Source organism: Hippoglossus stenolepis, chromosome 18 (genome assembly GCF_022539355.2).
Source record: "Hippoglossus stenolepis isolate QCI-W04-F060 chromosome 18, HSTE1.2, whole genome shotgun sequence".
Classification (NCBI taxonomy): domain Eukaryota; kingdom Metazoa; phylum Chordata; class Actinopteri; order Pleuronectiformes; family Pleuronectidae; genus Hippoglossus; species Hippoglossus stenolepis.
Genome location: NC_061500.1, coordinates 19,610,612 through 19,629,286, shown reverse-complemented (window position 1 = coordinate 19,629,286; position 18,675 = coordinate 19,610,612). Strand labels below are relative to the sequence as shown.

The window sequence follows — 18,675 nt, the reverse complement described above, 5'->3', positions numbered from 1 at the left end:
TAACGTAAAGACTAAACAAGAAAATACATACAAAACAGAACAAGATGTAAACAATGCACAAAACATACTCAATTTAACAATCCAATAAAAGCAGCATGAAATGACCAGCACCGGATCTTTCATGACCACGACTGAACCCTCTTTAAAAGCTGCTTCAATTAAGTCTACAATGATCTTTGACATGAATTTGAGTCCTGAGGGTAAAAAGTTCACATGTCAATTCTCTGGATCCAAAAGAGCTGTCTGACCAAATACAGTTTGTGCCAACCAGAATGGCACACAGTAATCGCACTGGTAATTAACTAAGTGATCAGCAACACAACAACCTGTGAGAGAACACTTTTTCTTTCAACTTATCTTCTTTAGCAGTGATGCTGTTAAAGGGATAGTTCACCCAAAAATGATAATTCACTCATTATCTACTCACCCCTAGGTCGATGGAGCGGTGGATGAAGTGTTTGAGTCCACAAAACATTGCTGGAGTTTCAGGGGTAAACAGTGTAGCAGCCGAATCCAGGACAACTGAAGATATTAGGGACTTATCTTCAGACATAAAAAAACAACAGACAAAAAACATAACATGCCTCCATACTGCTCGTGTGGTGTAATCCAAGTGTCCGCAAGCCCCAACATTCATATTCGACTCGAAACAAGGTCATTTACACCATGTTTTAAGCCTAAATGTCCAACAAAAATGGCTAAGCTAGCTGACGTAAACATTTCCGATGGTCCCTGAATGCACCTCGTCAGAAAAAATATCACAAGACTTTTAGGCTTAAAACTTGGTATAAATGACCTTGTTTCGAGTCGAATATGAATGTCGGGCTTGCGGATACTTGGATGACACCACACCAGCAGTATGAAGACATACTGCTTGTGTTTTCTTTCTGTTTAGTTTTTTTACGTCTGAAGATAAGTCCCTAATATCTTCAGTTGTATTGGATTCGGCTGCTACACTGTTTACCCCTGAAACTCCAAAGTGTTTTCTGGACTCAAACACTTCTCCCACTCCCCCATCAGCATTGGAGTGAGTAAATAATGAGTGAAATATCATATTTAGGTGAACTATCCCTTTAAAGCCAATGCTTCACGTGTTACATATGCATGTCACATTTTTTTGGGTGAAATTTTAGAAATGTTTTTCCAGCACACTGTCTTTGGCTTGTATCTAAAGTTTCTGAGACATTGAGTTTTTTTCACCCAAACCTGTGAAAACCATGCTTGACAAAGGCACTTTTTTAGCAGAACTTATTTATTTAGTTGATTGTATTTTTTTAAAGCCTCCATATAAATAAGATTCTGGTAGAAGACACTCATTCATTCACTGTCTCCTCCTTCGTCACACTCTAACACAATACCAGTCACATACAGACGCACTACAGTTCCTCAAACTGGTGATATCATGTCATATGATCCTCACAAGCTGTCTGACTCCCAGTCAGAGGGGCTGTATGTGAGCCTGTATTCAACATGTAAGACCCGCTAGCTCAATTCAAAGAATATTACACCTGAGTAATAAGAGCATACTGTCAAAGGGAGTTTTATGCGTAGGCATTGTCACACAATTGTACACACAAGTGTACACACGCATGCACACACACACACACGCACGCATGCACACGCACACGCGAACGCACACGCGAACGCACACACACAGACTAAGTCCTGTCTGGGGGAGTGGTTCCTCTTTTCCTGTTATGACAGGAAATGCAGGCACATATGCTTCCTGACCCCAGTAGCAGAGCAGCACTGACCCCGTCACAGTCCTTCTGTGGACTGTATGATGGTAGAGCAATATGTGTGTGTGTGTGTGTGTGTGTGTGTGTGTGTGTGTGTGTGTGTGTGTGTGTGTGTGTGTGTGTGTGTGTGTGTGTGTGTGTGTGTGTGTGTGTGTGTGTGTGTGTGTGTGGTGCAAACTATGAAAAGGAGGAGTGTGAATTTATCTTTGAAGGAACATACCAGTATGAGTTTAAGCTGCTCTGTCACTATATTCCAGTTTTGATGTTATATTCATAGCTCTGGCTGTGGTTGTAGAACTAGCTCTGATTGATGACTGATCAACCCAAGCCAGAAAGGTGCAGCAGTTAAGGATTGATCAAACTTTCCACATTCCTGCCTTAGCTAGATCAGGACCAAGGAGATTTTTTTTTAATTTATAATGAAAGACTGTTATAATTATGATTCCAGATGAAAACATGCAGGTTATTGAGAAATGAGTATGATTACACTACACATCAGCTCATATTGTAATGACAGTAATGGACACTTGGATTATTGTTGTAGAAATCAACATTTGACCTGATAATGGCACCAGATGGAAAGTCAGAGAATGACTTAAGTTCTCACATATCCTACTTCAACACAATTCGGTTAACAAGCAATAATGCTTCAAAATGTACTGAAGATCAACCAACCATGATCAGTAAAACTACAGCCATGTATGACTGACAACATTTCCTCTCCCTCTTTACCTGCTCTCTTCCTCCAGGTCACGTTCACCAAGCGCAAGTTTGGTCTGATGAAGAAAGCATATGAGCTGAGCGTGTTGTGCGACTGTGAGATTGCACTCATCATCTTCAACAGCACCAACAAGTTGTTTCAGTACGCCAGCACCGACATGGACAAAGTTCTGCTCAAATACACAGAATACAACGAGCCCCACGAGAGCAGGACCAACTCGGATATTGTGGATGTAAGAAACACACACACACACACACACACACACACACACACACACATTTACATGTACTGACACTAGATCTATCAGTTAGCTCATTGACAGAAAAATAATCAGGAGCAATCTGATTAGTTGTTAAAGGCATTTCTAATGTTTTTTTAATATCATTGTAAACTGAATATTTTTGGTTCTCAATGAAAGTCCAAAATAATTTGTATTTTGACTATTTCTTAACTATTTCTAACTGAATATCTTTTGGCAAATTACCCCCCTACTTTGTTCTTTGATTTTGGCAAATCAGGATGGTAATAGTACCATAGTGAAATTAATAATTCCCTGTTAGCAGTTTCTGTTTGCAGCGTACAGACAAATATCACTGGATCACTGTGATAAGGAGGAGAACTGAGAGGTGACAGCTTCACCGATATAAGAAGCATTTCTTTCTCTATGATATTCAGTTGGGTTTATAGATGCTTTTTGACGATGGATAACGATCATAGTAATTTCCACGGAAAGTCCTATTGAACCTAAAAACAATCTGTGAAGGAGCCTCGCAGTATGAAAACGTCTGTTATAGATTCAACAACTGAGTAAATTAATAAAATTCTTCAGAATAATCCATAATAAATATGATCAGGCTGGAAACGACTGGAGGGACTGTGTCGCAGATGCTTGTCAGGAACTTCATTTCTCTGTGTGTGCATTAGTGCGCACGTGTGTGTATGTGTTTGTGTGTGTGTGAGAGAGAGAGAGAGAGAGAGACAGCATTGCACTAGAACATAGCAAAACAGTTGTACTAGATTTAACCTTGTTCTGCTTTGAATTATGTAATAGTGTTAGGAGAACACAATGGCAAGTGTATGGCACATGCAAATGCACACACACTCTTTGAACACCTACACACACACACACACAGTGTGGATATTGGCTAAGCACACCATGTCACCAAGGTTAAACCTAAGCTGTCAAAAGTCAGAGAGGAGGCAGGAGTCTGTTGCTTCAACACTGGGAAGTGAGCAGGAGTTTTTTATTCCTGCTCTGTCTTGTGGTTTCATTTAAGAAGTCATGAAACATTGATCAAGAATAATGTGGAATGTAAATAGAAAAAGGTGCAAACCCTTGCTATTGATTACAGTGAGATTTTAAATGGTTTGGGTCTGTATAGATATTTTTCCTGGAACTTTTCCCCAACATTCCTCCCTAATTTAGAGAATCCTGCGGGCTCTGAGCATGGCACACTCTTTTCTCCAAAGCGCTCCTAATGGCTAACATCGAGAGGCAACTTAATACTATTGTGACTAAAGTGGATGCAGCATTGTTATGCTTTGTTACTATTGCATTAGATCTGGTAAGATTGCAATTCAAGATTTTCACAGCAGGGTCAATTGTCGACTGACTCCTTGTTATAAGGCACTTATTCATGTCTTATTTAAAATTTTGGTGACTTCCAAACATTTAAAAACCTCTAAGCCTCAAAGGGCACTATATTAAGAACAAGGAAGGATGTTGCTACTGTGAGTCCATGTGTGTTCTCCGTGTGCACATGTATGTGTGTACCTGAGCTTTTCTTTCCACGCGGCCCACCACATGGCCTCTTGGTCAGCCCCAACAGAACCAGTTTTATATGCTCTGTAATCCTCTGTAATCTGCCACAATCCTGTTTGGCTCATTACTGTAATCTGCCCAGGCAGCCGCTTCATCTCTGCTCTCTATGTCCACAGTCTGCTGCTCTCTGCTCTAAACTGTATCTGCATCCTCTTCACCCGCTGTGTAGCATTTCCTCTGTCACTACTGTCCAGCTTCCTGTTCTCTTGTGTTCAGATCGTTCTCACCCACCCACCATCCTCCTGTTGGGTTTGCCAATCTGAGGAGAGTGTTGTGTATTGGTGCTTTGGTTAATGATTACTATTTCACAGTATTTTATTTTCCACACACAATTTTTAAGTCCATCCACCCAGCCCAAATGCTTCCCACCTCGTAGATGGACATTGTTTCCGTTTGAGCAAACTACATCAACAGAGTGTGGCTCAGGTCACATTTTTATGTCTGTACCCGTCCAAGCCCAAAGGAAAAAGGAACAGAGCTTGACCCAACAGCAGGCTTTCTAGTTTCTTTTTTCCGAACCCGACTCAAGCATGACGCAGTTCATAAAATCTGCACTGACCCTGTCTCTAAAACGAATGGCTGTTACTTATTTTCCCTGATTACTGACTTGTGTAGTGTAAATAATCAAGTTGCAGATAGCCCAGCCAGCGCGACAGAACTCTATTCAAAGCCGAATTTCATTTGAAATAATCCGGTCTCGATGGGCTCAGATCTGGTATCAACAGGGTTTTACTTTGTAGTAAAAGGTGGAAACCCAAGCAATTTCGCATTGTCCATCCGTTTTTTGTGAACGTAATATCTCAAGAACACCATAAACAAATTTCTTTAAATTTGGTACAATCATTCACCTCGACTCAAGGTCCACTGATTCGATTTTGGTGGACAATCGTCAAGGTCACGGTGACTTTGAAAAGTATATTCAAGATTTTTTTCTTTCTTGATGTCTTAAGATCAGCTTGAGGGAATGTCTTCAAACTTGGTACAAACGTTCAGTGGAACTGAGTCGATTTTTGTGGTTGAAGGTCAAGGTCACAATGCCCTCACAAAGCTCATTGTGTTTGCATTGTGAATGCAAAATCTCTGGAATTATTTAAGGAAATCCTTTCAAATATGGTACATATGTTCACTTAGACTCACAGATTAATTAATTCGATTTTGGTGGTCAAAGACCAAAGGGCGACGTCACGGTGGCCTCACAAAGCCAATGTGGACACCAGTAAAGGTGTCCAGTGTCCTGTGTTGTTAACCATGTGTTAAATGCCATAGGGGAGTTAAAATAAAATTTTACTCAAGTTGATGCCCCAAAACCCAAAGATATTCTGTTCACCATTATGCTCCCATGACTTAGAGCATTTAGCTGATTAATCTAAGAGTTTTAATTGCAACAGAAAAGAAAGGGAGGTTGGAGTGCGTGGTTCAATGACAGTAGAGCAACATACTGTAGCTATGAAAAGGCTCTGCACCAATGAAATACACTATCTGCCAGACAGGAATTCAGTAGAAGAGAGGCTCCTTTGTTTTGGTCATCTCTTTTTTTCCTTGTGTGGCGGGGTGGCATGTGCCTATCTTGTGTGTGTGTGTGTGTGTGTGTGTGTGTGTGTGTGTGTGTGTGTGTGTGTGTGTGTGTGTGTGTGTGTGTGTGTGTGTGTGTGTGTGTGTGTGTGTGTGTGTGTGTGTGTGGGTGTGTGTGTGTGTGTGTGTGTGTGTGTAAAGAGTGCAGGTCAGACAACTATCAGCTTATTGTATTGTGTTCATTTAGCCTGGGAACTTTGCTGCTATTTATAAATCTGAGGAGTTCTGCATTCTTCACTTTTACTCCGTCAACCTTACTTTGTTTTGGCCCACTCTGCTCTCTCTCTCTCTCTCTCTCTCTCTCTCTCTCTCTCTCTCTCTCTCTCTCTCTCTCTCTCTCTCTTTCGCTCTCTGTGGCTCCATGTTGTTTTAGATTAGAAACAGATGAAGTTTTCAATAAAGCTGAGCGTGCACATGCGCACACACTGAAGCACACGCCAACGCTTGCATGTGCTCACGGACTAAGTCCAGTTCCTTTGTGTTGGCTGTGATCCCTCCCTGCTAAATGGCTGGAAACCGGTAGTGGTCTAAAAATAGCGCAGAACACAGCTAAGAATAGCCATGACGGGCTGTGAGTGTGTGCGACTGTGGTTTGCCTGTGAATGACTGAGTGTGTGCGTAACTGTGTGAGCCACAGGAGGAAAATAGAGAAAAGGAAGAGAAGCAACTTAAAGCTGAGCAACCACGTCTTAGGTCCCCTCCTTCATTTTCCCCTTGTGACCAGTCCACTTTGTATTTGTGGAGCTGAGGAACTGTTTGTGTCCAGTGTTCATATACTCCATCTAATAAGATTGTTGCTTAGATATCCTGCTCAAGTATGTGTAATAATTCCTGTAGGTATATGTCAGTGATTATGGTAATTCCAACGTGTAAAGCTCCAATACAAGTCAGATGTTCAAAATCTTACTTAAGTAGAAATAAAGATAAATGTAAAAGTACTTTGTTTAGCAGTAGATTGTGTGTGACTGACTCTGGCTAACATTATTAGATTCAAATTGATGACGGTTTTATCTTTAAGAGAGTGTTGTTTTAAATACATTTTGAATGTAAATGCTTTAATTTAAAAGTAACTTGTAGCGGTCTAGCGCTGTAAAAATACAATATTCCCCTCTGAAATAAGTAGGTGTATATTTCAGAACTGCGCATACCTGAGGAAACAAAAGTAACATTTTTATAACCATATTTTCACACATTTAGATCAGATGTTGATACAGTTGAGAGCAGGTGGTGCTTTCAGAACCATTGGAGATGTTTCAATTCATTTGATTTAATTATTTGGTTCCCTCTGGTGACCATTAATGTCAGTACATAATATTTTAATAGATATTTCAGTTTGAACCCAACGTGGTGCACGGGCTCAATTAACGAATGAATGAATGAGAAGCACCGAATTCTGACAAACTGATTTTGACTATTTATAACTGTTTGCTTGCGTGTTGAATGGTGGTGATATATGGTTCTACCTCTTCAGCTCTTCAGAGGTTATTCAAATGAATCACTGTTGTATTGAACACTGCACTGAGTGTCTGTTCAAACAGATAGCCTAAATGAAACTGTCCTTTTTAAACATTTTAACGGAGCTATAAAAGTGTCTAAAGCACTTTCCTTCTCTGCTCCCATGTTATGATAATATCCTGGAAAGAACTATTTTAATTGTTATTTGTAATGTTTAACTAATTCAGATGAATTGCTGGTAGACCACAATTAAATGTTATATGTGCTGATCCATAAATAGATCTTATTGTTTAGCAGCTCTAAGTCATGAAGAATCTGAGTAAATAACGAATTAACTACACAGGTATGTCCTTCTGAGAAACTCAGATGGATGTTGCCGTCAATTTATGAACTATTTTCACTTGGAATATCCTAATAAGTTTAGCTCTATTTATGACAAATTATGTCAGTTTTCAGTTAATTTGGATGTAAACCATAATTAACTGTTAAATAAAGGGTATTTCTTATGTCTTTAGTGTAGGACTATTACTATAAATATGTGCTGCTCTAATTCTGGCTTAGCAGTTGTAGTGGGATGGTGTAAAAGTTGCACGTCATGTTCCCTGGCGCACGCAGGCACATACGAGCATCATTTGATGTGGAAGTGGTGAAGCAGGAGGAGAAGACCACCCACGAAATAGAGAGAGCAGTGGAAGCAACTGAAACTGAGAAAAGAAAATCAATGGAAAAGAAAAGTAGTGCGGATGGAGGTGTAGATGGATGTGGGAGGAGGAAGAGCAGTGTGTGTGTGTGGGGGAAGTTATGGGGGCAGGCTGGCATGGTATTATGGCATCCTCCCTGTCTGTCTCCAGTGCCTCCATAGAGCTGTTCAAACCACCTGCCACCATACACACCCTGACACACACATTCCTGACCAGTGGTGTAAAGTAACTTAGAATATTTACTCAAGTACAGGACTTAAGGGCTTGTTCTTTCATTTCGTAGCATTTTATGCTTCTCTATCACTTTAAATGTAGTGCAGCGTAGTATAAAGTAAGTACAGTATAAAGTAGCATAAAGTAGAAATACTCATTTACAGGTATAAGAAAATGTTGTATCTTTATTGGTATTGCTACCTTTACTAGTGGTCTTAATATGTGCTCCTTAAACAACCATTCAAGGTTGAAATGATTCCATATTTTCACACAAAGCAAAGATTAAAGTCTGTAAAAATAAATTTAGATAAGTGAATCAGAACTTGTTCATCTCACCACCCCTCAAATTTATCTGGTGACCATTTGGAGGGACCAGACCTCTAGGTTGTGAAGCAGCGGACTAAAATATCCAAGCAGCTCAAAGCTGTAAAATGCTGCTGAAGCATTAATGATTCAGGATTAATGATTCAACAATGTCAGTTCATGTCAAGTACTTTTACTGTGATACATTTTGTTTAATGTTTCTGAACTTCAAGGCTAATTTTAAATACAGTTTTGCATGTAATTGAGTAGTTTTACTATAAGGTACGTACTTTGTTAACATAACCCATTCAAGTGCTTGTTTTTGTTTTTTTTATTGAAAGAGGAAGGAGTGGGTGTGCAGTAGTGACACTGTGTACAGTGTGCGTGTTTGAAGAGGGGAAAGTAGGCTAGAGGAGTCGGTTTTATGTTTTAGTAGAAGAGCCAGATTTGACAGATTGTGAGGGAGGGATGGGAGTGACGAGAGGCGCACAGGAGTAAAAAATAGCCTTCTACGGCCATCCCTCTAGTAGCCACACTAGCATTGGTGGTAGCTGCCTCACCCTTCTCCTCCCCCTCCTCTCACCCCCAAGCCTCTAAAGCAAAACAGGTGGACATGACTGGGATGAGTGGGATAGCTGCACTGGGCCAACCGCTGAGTCCTGTGTGTGTGTGTGTGTGTGTGTGGGTGTGTGTGTGGGTGTGTGGGTGTGTGGGTGTGTGTGCGCTACAGTCTTCCAGTGTCCAGTGACAGACTGGACTAATGGGCTGTGAAGTGCTGAAGCAAGGCCACTGAGAGCCAAACCACACACACACACACACACACACACACACACACACACACACACACACACACACACACACACACACACACACACACACACACACGTAAGCACAACCAGCTTCATCATCATCTGATACCTGCGTTAGAGGAGAGATTTTACAATGCTTACATGAAGCTTACTGACGTTTGAGTCACGCACATGTTTGCCAAATCCACACATGAACTGAAGTGAAAGTCAGACGTATCAGGAGGTTTTATAATTTTTGTGTTTCCGATGTGTGTCATGTCTGATTGTTCTTTCTCTTTATTCTCAGCTTGTTTGGCTCAAAAAGTTATTGGATGATGATGATGATGATGCAAACTGAAGGGATACCTTCTCATATGGTGCTCTCTTGTGGTAGAAATATGCACTGCAGCATTTTTTGTTATAAGGATAGGTTCACATTTGTGCAGCATACATACACAAGAAATAATACATTGATTTTAATTTAGCAATTATCTTAATACAAAGTGCAGTTAACAGATCAAAAACCTAAATCATATGTGACCTTAAATCAGCAGCTGGTACTGAGGAAGTACTTGTCGGTTGTTCAAAGACTGTCTCTTGATGTGATCCATGACTGACTGTATCTTGGAACATCACTGCCACCTGTTGACCAGTGAAATACAGTGGTCATCTGTATGATTTTACATGTCATGTTTTTTTTTACCCCTTCTAACCAGACACTGCGTAAAAAGGGTTTAAACGGCTGCGACAGCCCCGACATCGAGGCAGATGACTCTGCTGGTCAGAGCCCAGAGTCAGACGACAAATACCGCAAAATCAATGATGACATCGACCTAATGATCAACAGACAGAGAATCTGTGTAAGTTCTCATTATTCTCTGTGTTTCCATCTAAGCAGTGTGAATGTTTCTTCTCAATAATGTTAACTGTTGAATTTAATTGCACAGCAGGGTCTGCCTCCCTCCAACTATGACATGGGAGTGTCCATCCCAGGCAGTAATGCCAGCGGACTGCTGTACTCCCACCCAGGCATAGGAGGTGGTCTAGGTAACCACAATCTGCTGCCCATCTCACACACACACCCCTCCCTACAGAGAAACAGCATGTCCCCTCAGCGGCCCTCTAGCACTGGAAATGCAGGTATGTATGATATAACTACATAATCCTAAGTAAAGAATCCCTACTCTTGACCCCTCGATGTCTGACCTCATGTGTGTGTTGTTTTTGTCTATGTAGGACTGATGGGCTCAGAGCTGACGAGCACTGTGGTCTCCAGTGTGGGTAAGACTGGAACTGCATCATATTCCATAGTCACTACATAAGTTTCACAGGACTTGTGACCAGTTAAATTGTTAAATTAAATTAATCTGCAGCTATTTTCACTATTAGTTAATCACATGTCCTTTAATTATTTCAAAATTGTAATCTGGAATTTCTGCCCAATCAGATATTTTATACATTAAATGATGACTCGAACAATTATAGTAATGATGATGATTACTTGCAGCCCTGGTACATCTTTACATACACATTTAATCATGAGATGTACCTCTGATTTTAAAGATCTCTTATACACTAGGGTCCTAGTCAAGATACCTTAGTGATCATTAATCACAGAGATGTAACAACCAAAACAGAAACTTATTGACAACTCTTATTTGAAATCATTTGATCATTTAAGTCATTAAAAAAAGCCAAATCTTAAAAGTCTCCAGATCCGCTTCCTAAATATAAGGATTCACCATTATCATTATTTAAGGGGGTTGGGATCAGCAGAACATTTGAAGACGTCACTTTGGAGTTTTGGAAATTAGATTGAGTATGTGAGAAACTGAGAAAATAATCAGCAGAGTAATCGCTAAAATGATCTGAACTGCAACCCGACAAAAATATGACATTATGAATTAAACTAAATATGAATGGTTATAAAAAGTAACAGCAATAAATATATCATGACAGTATAAATCAGAGAGAAAGGATAAAGCATGCACACACCTTCAGAAACAAAGATAATTTATCAGTGGATTGAAATTAAAACAGCATTCAAACATGAATATCAATTTTTGTGTCTCACTAGGAAATGGCAGCTACAGCAACCACTGCACCTCCCCGGGGCTGCTGTCTCCAGGAGGAGTCTCCAAAAACATGCAGGATAAGAGCCCTCCTTCGATGAGCATGAGCCGTAAGCCTGACCTCCGAACGCTGATGCCGCCCTCCAACAAGTGCAACAACATGCCAACTGTTGTGAGTGCCTTCTTCTCCATTCCACCCCTGTTTACTTAAATTCATTTGATTTTAACTCTGTTCATTTCACCGCAAAACGCACACTATTTTAATGCATGGAATAATTTTAGTTTGTGCTTTAATGCTGCCCTTCAAGTGTGAGGACTTTGACCTCATGTTGGTAAGTAGCATGTAAGGGAACATGTGGTGCAAAAGCTCTGAGTCTGGTGATGTTTGGGGGTCAGTACATCACAGGGCAGATTGACGTTTTTCACTGACCGCAGAAAAAAAGTTAATAATTTTTATCCTTGGAAATCTGAACAATGTTTGAGGTTAATCACTGTAGTCGTTGCCCTCCCTCCCTCCCTCCCTCAAATTTCACAGACACATACTAAATATCCTCCATGAAAAACCTAGATCTCAGTTCCCAGTATTAAAAAGAAACCAAACGTAGTACCTGTGTTAAAATGTTAAGATGTTTTTAGACTATTTTCATTAGATGCAATGAGACAACTGTAGGTTTGAATCAGTACAAACTGTTTACCTTTGGCGTTCCATCAGGGCAAGCGATATCTCTCTGTACATCTGATCTCAGAACAGCGTTCAGTCCTGAAGGATCTGATGTTGCCTGTTTGAATTCATTTAGTAATTTATGCTCTTTGGCAGCAGAGTGTTGTCTGTGGAAGCTAGCTTTGACTTCCAGCTGTTTCATATATTGTTTTTGCGGCTGTGACTGTGTCCGGTTGACCAAGCATGCAGCATGTTTTGGGTGTTCTTGATCGTACCTCACAGTTTCCAACAGCTCCTGCCATTATCTGGCTTTAGGCTCAAATTTTCAGAAACTGACTTTGCACTCTGTGTTCTTCATGGAGACATTAAAATAGCCGTTGCCTCCTTTGTAGCAGCTGCAAGTGAGTATATTGCTCCACAAGTGTTGGGAATTTACGAGCAGAGTGACCCTGCCTAATAAACAGCACTGCAGGGCTTCACTGAGATTTTACTGAAACCACTCAAATGAAATGTCTCTGCAGCTTATCTGAACAGTAACATTTAGTGTTTGGTCCATTGTTTTGAGTGTGTCTTTGTTCAATGATTCAGGTTTTACAGATGTTCATTTCCATTGTTTGTGCAGAACCAGAGAATAAATCACTCTCAGACCGCTCAGACGCTGTCGACTCCTGCAGTGTCCATCTCTGCTCCGACTCTTCCTGGACAGGGGATGGGCGGATATCCGTCAACACTCAGCTCTTCTTATGGCACAGGTGATTACTACAGAACCATACGGCCACAGACAGAGGACGGCTGCCTCATATAGCATCTAGTCATTTAATGAGGAGAGATTTCTTTTTGTTTTCTTCAGAGTTCTCTCTCGGAAATGACCTGTCCTCTCTGTCTGGATTTTGTGGTTCTGGTCTCGGATCCATGACAAGCTGGCAGCATCAGCAGATACAGAACCTGCAGCATCCAGCACTCGGACACATGGGGTAAGGGTTTCTGATTAAAATAACGTGTTTTGGTGCAAAAATTATAAAACACATATTTTCAGATAAAAAGGAAAAGATAGATGACAAAAACCACATGGCAGAAGAGAATTCAATGCATTCAATAACTTAATCTATCTCTATAAAATCTTTAGATCAAAAGTAATCTGATCATACCTTTTCATATTTGTTTGTAAATCATTCTACGTTAAACCTGGTCTGCACACATAAATACAATACTTAATAGGGAATTTAAGTTCATTTGTTTTTCAACTTTTACATAGGAAACAACTATATGAATTGGTTAAAAGTTGTTTAGTTTAACAATGAAGGAGTTTGTTTAAATTCCATATGGTTAACCCAAGATTACTGAATCTCTATTGTGGGGTTACTCAAAGCTCAATGTAATGCCCATGGTTATTCATTTAGAACATAGATGACACAAATGTTGATGATTTTATGAGCAGATTATAGAGGAATTTTTTTAATTATCAAAGTTGTTTTGATGGGTATTCATAAAATAATAATACTATGAATGTGTTTAGATGAGTTTGTATTATTAATAGAATATTTTGATTTAAAAAAATGGATACAGTCTTTCCTCTAGGATTTTTTCTTAGCAGTGGGGGCAGTGTGGCAGGTGAGTGGGAGGGTGAGGAGGGAGAACATGTGGGAATACTGGGATCAAAATCACATAAAATTTGCAGGAGTTGTTACTGGACAAAAGTTGCCTGTGGGTTGAGTGTGTACATTCAGGGTGTGACCCATACAGTGTGAGTTTATATTCAGCAGGTTCTGTTTGGGACAGATGATTAAAACATGCAACAGATTAATTAAAAAAACTCTCTTGTCCCACAGAAACTTGTGTCAGAACTCCAACCTAAACCTCAACTCCGGTCATCAGAACCTACACATCAAGTCTGAGCCAGCTTCTCCTCCCAGAGACCGGAGCATTGCCATGGTCGGCACAGGACTCGGAGGAGGCGTGACCACGGCTGGATACTCTACCTCTGCCAGGGGTCCCAACGAATCGGGCCGCTCCCCCGGTGACAGCGCATCCAGCTGCGGGAGCTCGTATGAAGGCAGCGAGGAGCGTGAGGATTATCACGGCAGCGACGGCTTCCTACTCCGACCTCTGTCCAGTCAGGAGGAGCGCCACAGCCCCTCAGTCAAACGGATGAGGCTATCAGAGGGCTGGGCGACATGATGGGGGCCGGTCTACAACCAGAGGGGAAGGGATGTTAGTAAAGTTACCTTATAGTGTTATTATTATTATTATAATCAAATTCTTATTGTACCGAGTGGGTGTGCTATATGTGTAATGGTAACATGTACGTGAGGGGGGGGCGGGCAGAGTCAGACAGTGATACAGTGATGCTCTGCTGTATTTACAACATGTTCTGTACACTAGAGCAATGACTCCTGGAAGATCACAACTGGTGAACAGAACTTGTAAGATATGGTTTTTATACTTTGAAAGCTGTGTCAAAAACATCTCATCAAAACGGAAGATTAAGGGGAGTTGACACCCAACTGTTCTTAGAAGAGGTAAAGGGTGACATTTTAGTGATTTTAGTGCAAGGATAGAAATAATGAAAAAAATAATTTCATAACATCCAAGGCCAGAAAAATGAAATATATTTTGGAAATGTGCAATAATCTTAGAATATGAGATACAAACACAAAAGGTCAAAATCGCCCAATTCATGTAGGTGATCGATTCAGCAGTTAAATATTAACCTTAGTGTGATTCTTTCAAACCTTAATCGTAATACTTACATGGGATGAAATACCAGAATTATGATATAGCGTAAACATCAACAGATGCAGATCATTGATTTTTATTCCAAATAACTCAACTTATCAGTAAACCACTTAAAGCCATGATTAATGTGATGCTTATTATGCAGGGCGTGTTAAGGAATAGCAACTTTTGCCTGCTTTAGTGCATTGAAGAGAATGAGTAATGGGTATAAATACACTGAAATTAACTTAAAGCAAAGTGGGTAATTTCTCCTTAGATGTTTTTGACACAGTCAGTGAGTGTGGCTGTTCTAAAGACTATTTCTTACATGTTTTACACAAACAGTTTAATGCAGGATGTCATTTCACACCAACATGTACTGAAGTGGCTGGAAGGGCTGATGGTATACATGCAATGTTGGCTTTGTGTGTGTTTGGGGATCAGGGGGGGGGTTAAGTAAATAGCAAGTATGTTTAATGCACATTCACAGATGTGCACATGTATGCAAACTAACAAAGGTAAAGTGAATAAGTCTGGTACTCTGAACGGTGAAGCTACTTAATGAGATGTGGATCATTGGAGCCATGAGAGCAGGCGTGCTGAGGTGAAGCGCTTAGCGTCACCACCTCATACAGTACATGCCGTGTTGCAGGTTCAACATGTGTGCACACACAGAAACCTAAAGGCACATTTCGAAAACGTATGGAAGGTAAAGTCTGGCAAATAAAAGAGGTAGAAAGAGAGAGCTTGAGTAGGTACAGTAGGAGAGAGAGGGAGGTGGAGAAATGTAGAGGTGTAAGAGAAATGTTGACTGAGGACGATTAGAAACTTATTTGCAACAGGTTGCATAGAAAAGAAGCTTTGATGTGAAGAAACAAATCAGAGTTAGTAAGTAGTTTTCAGAGCACTGTTAGAAAAAAATGAGGATTTTTATTTTTTTATTATTTTGGTGGATGCAATCCAACAACACAAACGTATATGGAATCAAAAGTCATGTTAATCTTTTACTTTTTTTTACAGAGGAACTGAAAAGTAACCACTACTTAATACTTACTTGTTAATTTTAAAATGTATGGATTTGCACTTCAGATCTGGCTCACATGCTGTGAAGGAGAAATAGGACATTTATTACTAACTAAATACACCAATGCATAATCAGGGATGTAGAACTTCAAAACAAAATAAAAGTGGTGAGGATTGAAAAAAGGGAAGTTAAATAAATTAATATTTAAGATGTTTGTTTTTAAGTAAACAAAGATAAGTAATCATAAAGTTATCAATTTGAATTGCATTTAAACATATAACGGGAAGTTTAAGCATCTATATGAATTCACATTGCTTCATAATCTTCCTCTGAAATTATATTTTTAAACTAACTCAAACTGACTAATTGACCAAATCGTCTCAGCTCTGCAAATGCTAAAATTGAAGATAACATTTTTAATTTTCTTTGACTTGACTTTCTGAAATCTGTGTTTTAAACCTTACACAAACTATATAAATTCACACAGACATCTGAATATTTAATGCGATGGAATTTAAATTTAAATGTTAAGTATTCTATAGTGGTTACAGGTCACAATTTGGTAATCATTTGTCTAGAAAATGTATATGGCTTCTCTTGCGTCCATACACCACAACCTGCATAATTTTCATATAAAATCAACAGCGTCTGTGGGTTTATGTAACGACTGGAGTGGTGAATTACACAGAGAGGGAGTTCAGTCTCGCTCCAGTCACACTAAAAGCCATATACAACTGGACAATGCTGTTACACTGCACAAACTTTATTGTGTTGGGTTTAAAAAGAGAGCTTCCTTCCTTACATCGAATTGATATTTTTGGATGTGTGCAGCTTTATTTAATTTGATAACAATATACAAACATGAAGAACATGTGCAAACCATTTTTTAACAAAGATTCTGGCAGATTTTAAGTTAGCTGTAAAGTGAAGTACAGATCCCCTTTAAAATCCGCTGTGTCGCTGGTGTCAGAGCCAACATCATCTCACAGAGCACAGAAGACAATCTGCCCTTCTCCACGTCACCATTACATCTGCAGTGGTGGAAGAGATACTCAGGTAAAAACACCAGTACAACAGAAGTCATGTACTCAAAATCCTACTTTAGTATAAGTTCTGTATTGTCAGACTTGAGTAAACAGTTGCTTCCACCACTGCATGTTGTTGAAAGGTATTTAGGACGTATATCAATAATCTGTGCCTTGTACCTCAACACGGTCTGACACCAGTCGCAGCAGGATGAACAGTAGTTTAGGCTCTGATATCCACATTTTTGTACTTTTAAAGTGACAGAAGTGGCTAAGGGTTGTTCACATTTGAATATTTTGGTTTAAGAGCTGTATATTTGGAGCACAAACCCTCAGCCACAGTTCTGCACTCCACGTGCCCAGTTTACTGTAAATCCAGTGACTAAATTCACTCATTCAAATCCCTTTAGCTATTCTAGTTTGAAAGACGCTGCTGTTGAGTTACAAACTACTTTATGATGCTGTTTAAAAAAAACGATGAAAAAAACCAGGGCAGAGCCCAGATGTATTTCCTCCTGCACTCCTTTTCTTCTATGATGACTGGAGTCTCCGGGTTGGTCGGCTTCCGTCTTACTGCACCACACCTGACTCAGCCTAACACAGCTCACTGAGGGACAGGGCCAGGAGCTCGTCCTCAGGCTTCAGGTTGAGTCGATGGGTGGAGGAGCACGTGGAACGGTGGAGTGTAAACTAACCAAAGTGTGAAATACCCTGTATACTTGTGTTTTTGGTTTGATTTCTTTAATCTGTAACTGCCTGGACTTTGTCAAATCCGTGCTTAAAAAGCCCTGATGAAATGATTTGAAGTTATTTTTATCTGGTGACGTCACTGAATGTCCTCTGTACTTTAAATGTACACTCCTGGGCTGCATTTTCCCCTCTTTCCACGCACGAGTGCTTGAGTAACTGCGTAAGTAAAATACTCTAAGAGATTGTTAGCGGCATAAGCTGGCCTTTGTCGCCACTTGGAGACATTGATTCTCAGAAGAGAAATACAGTGCACCTCTGTTGTCGCAAATCATGTACAGCGGTTCCCTCACTCAGAAAAGTGGTTGTATTTGTATTTTGCAGGAAAAAGAAAACTTTAAATATACAGGCTCTGTTACAAATGTCTCTGTGTGGTTTGTTATCATTGCTTCCTCACTTTCTACTGCACACTAGTTTTTATTTCATGCCAGAGATTTCAGCAGGAAAACATAAATATATATATTAAAAATATGTAAATGACCAGAACTTACAGGTGTTATTTGATTTGTTAATTTATTAACATGAACATATTATACATCACCTCAAAATATACTGAAAATGTTTGTTTCTGTGAGTTGATGCAGTTCAAACCCTGTTCTTTAAAAAGTTCCTGACAGAAAGGACATTTGAAGTAACACTTAGGTTCTAGGTGGGAATACTCACAGCTATAGCGATCCACTGTCGAACTCGGCAACTCTGGATTGTCTGATCCTTCAACTGGAGTCTGCTCACCATCCCCAACACCAGATTGCAGACATTCGGCCCCCACCCTCCAGAACGCTCTGCCAATTGAGATTTGCAATACGGGGTGGCTCTACCCCTGTGGCTGAGGTTCTCCAACCAGAAGGTCGGCAGTTCGATCCCCAGTCTTCCCCATCCGCATGCCGAAGTGTCTTTGGGCAGGATGCTGAACCCCGAATTGCCCCTCATAGGAAACAAAAGTGCTGCTAATAGATGCACTGTATGAATGTGTGTGTGGATGGGTGAATGGCAAACTGTACTGTAAAGTGCTTTGAGTGGTCATCAAGACTAGAGATGCACTACTTTGTCTTTGTCCTCATAAATATGTAAAGAGTCCTTGTGTCCATTGAAAGGCGCTACACAATTATAAATTCAT

The 18,675-nt window shown here is 40.1% G+C and overlaps 1 protein-coding gene across 4 annotated transcripts in view; it reads left to right on the top strand.

Moving 5' to 3' along the window:
* LOC118125722 (myocyte-specific enhancer factor 2C) overlaps nt 1–17,924 on the top strand; it is a 32,339-nt gene extending 14,415 nt beyond the window's left edge. For 3 of the 4 annotated variants that reach the window (XM_047344450.1, XM_035184627.2, XM_047344451.1), the window contains 8 exons: nt 2,489–2,692; nt 10,031–10,174; nt 10,262–10,454; nt 10,551–10,595; nt 11,392–11,558; nt 12,670–12,799; nt 12,898–13,021; nt 13,877–17,924. In XM_047344450.1, the coding sequence (XP_047200406.1) occupies nt 2,489–2,692; nt 10,031–10,174; nt 10,262–10,454; nt 10,551–10,595; nt 11,392–11,558; nt 12,670–12,799; nt 12,898–13,021; nt 13,877–14,225 (1,356 nt within the window). In that variant the 3' untranslated portion in view covers nt 14,226–17,924. Of the gene's footprint in view, nt 1–2,488; nt 2,693–10,030; nt 10,175–10,261; nt 10,455–10,550; nt 10,596–11,391; nt 11,559–12,669; nt 12,800–12,897; nt 13,026–13,876 lie in introns of those variants that run through there. The other variant, XM_047344452.1, reaches the window with a different exon arrangement.
* The last annotated feature ends 751 nt before the right edge of the window (nt 17,925–18,675 follow it).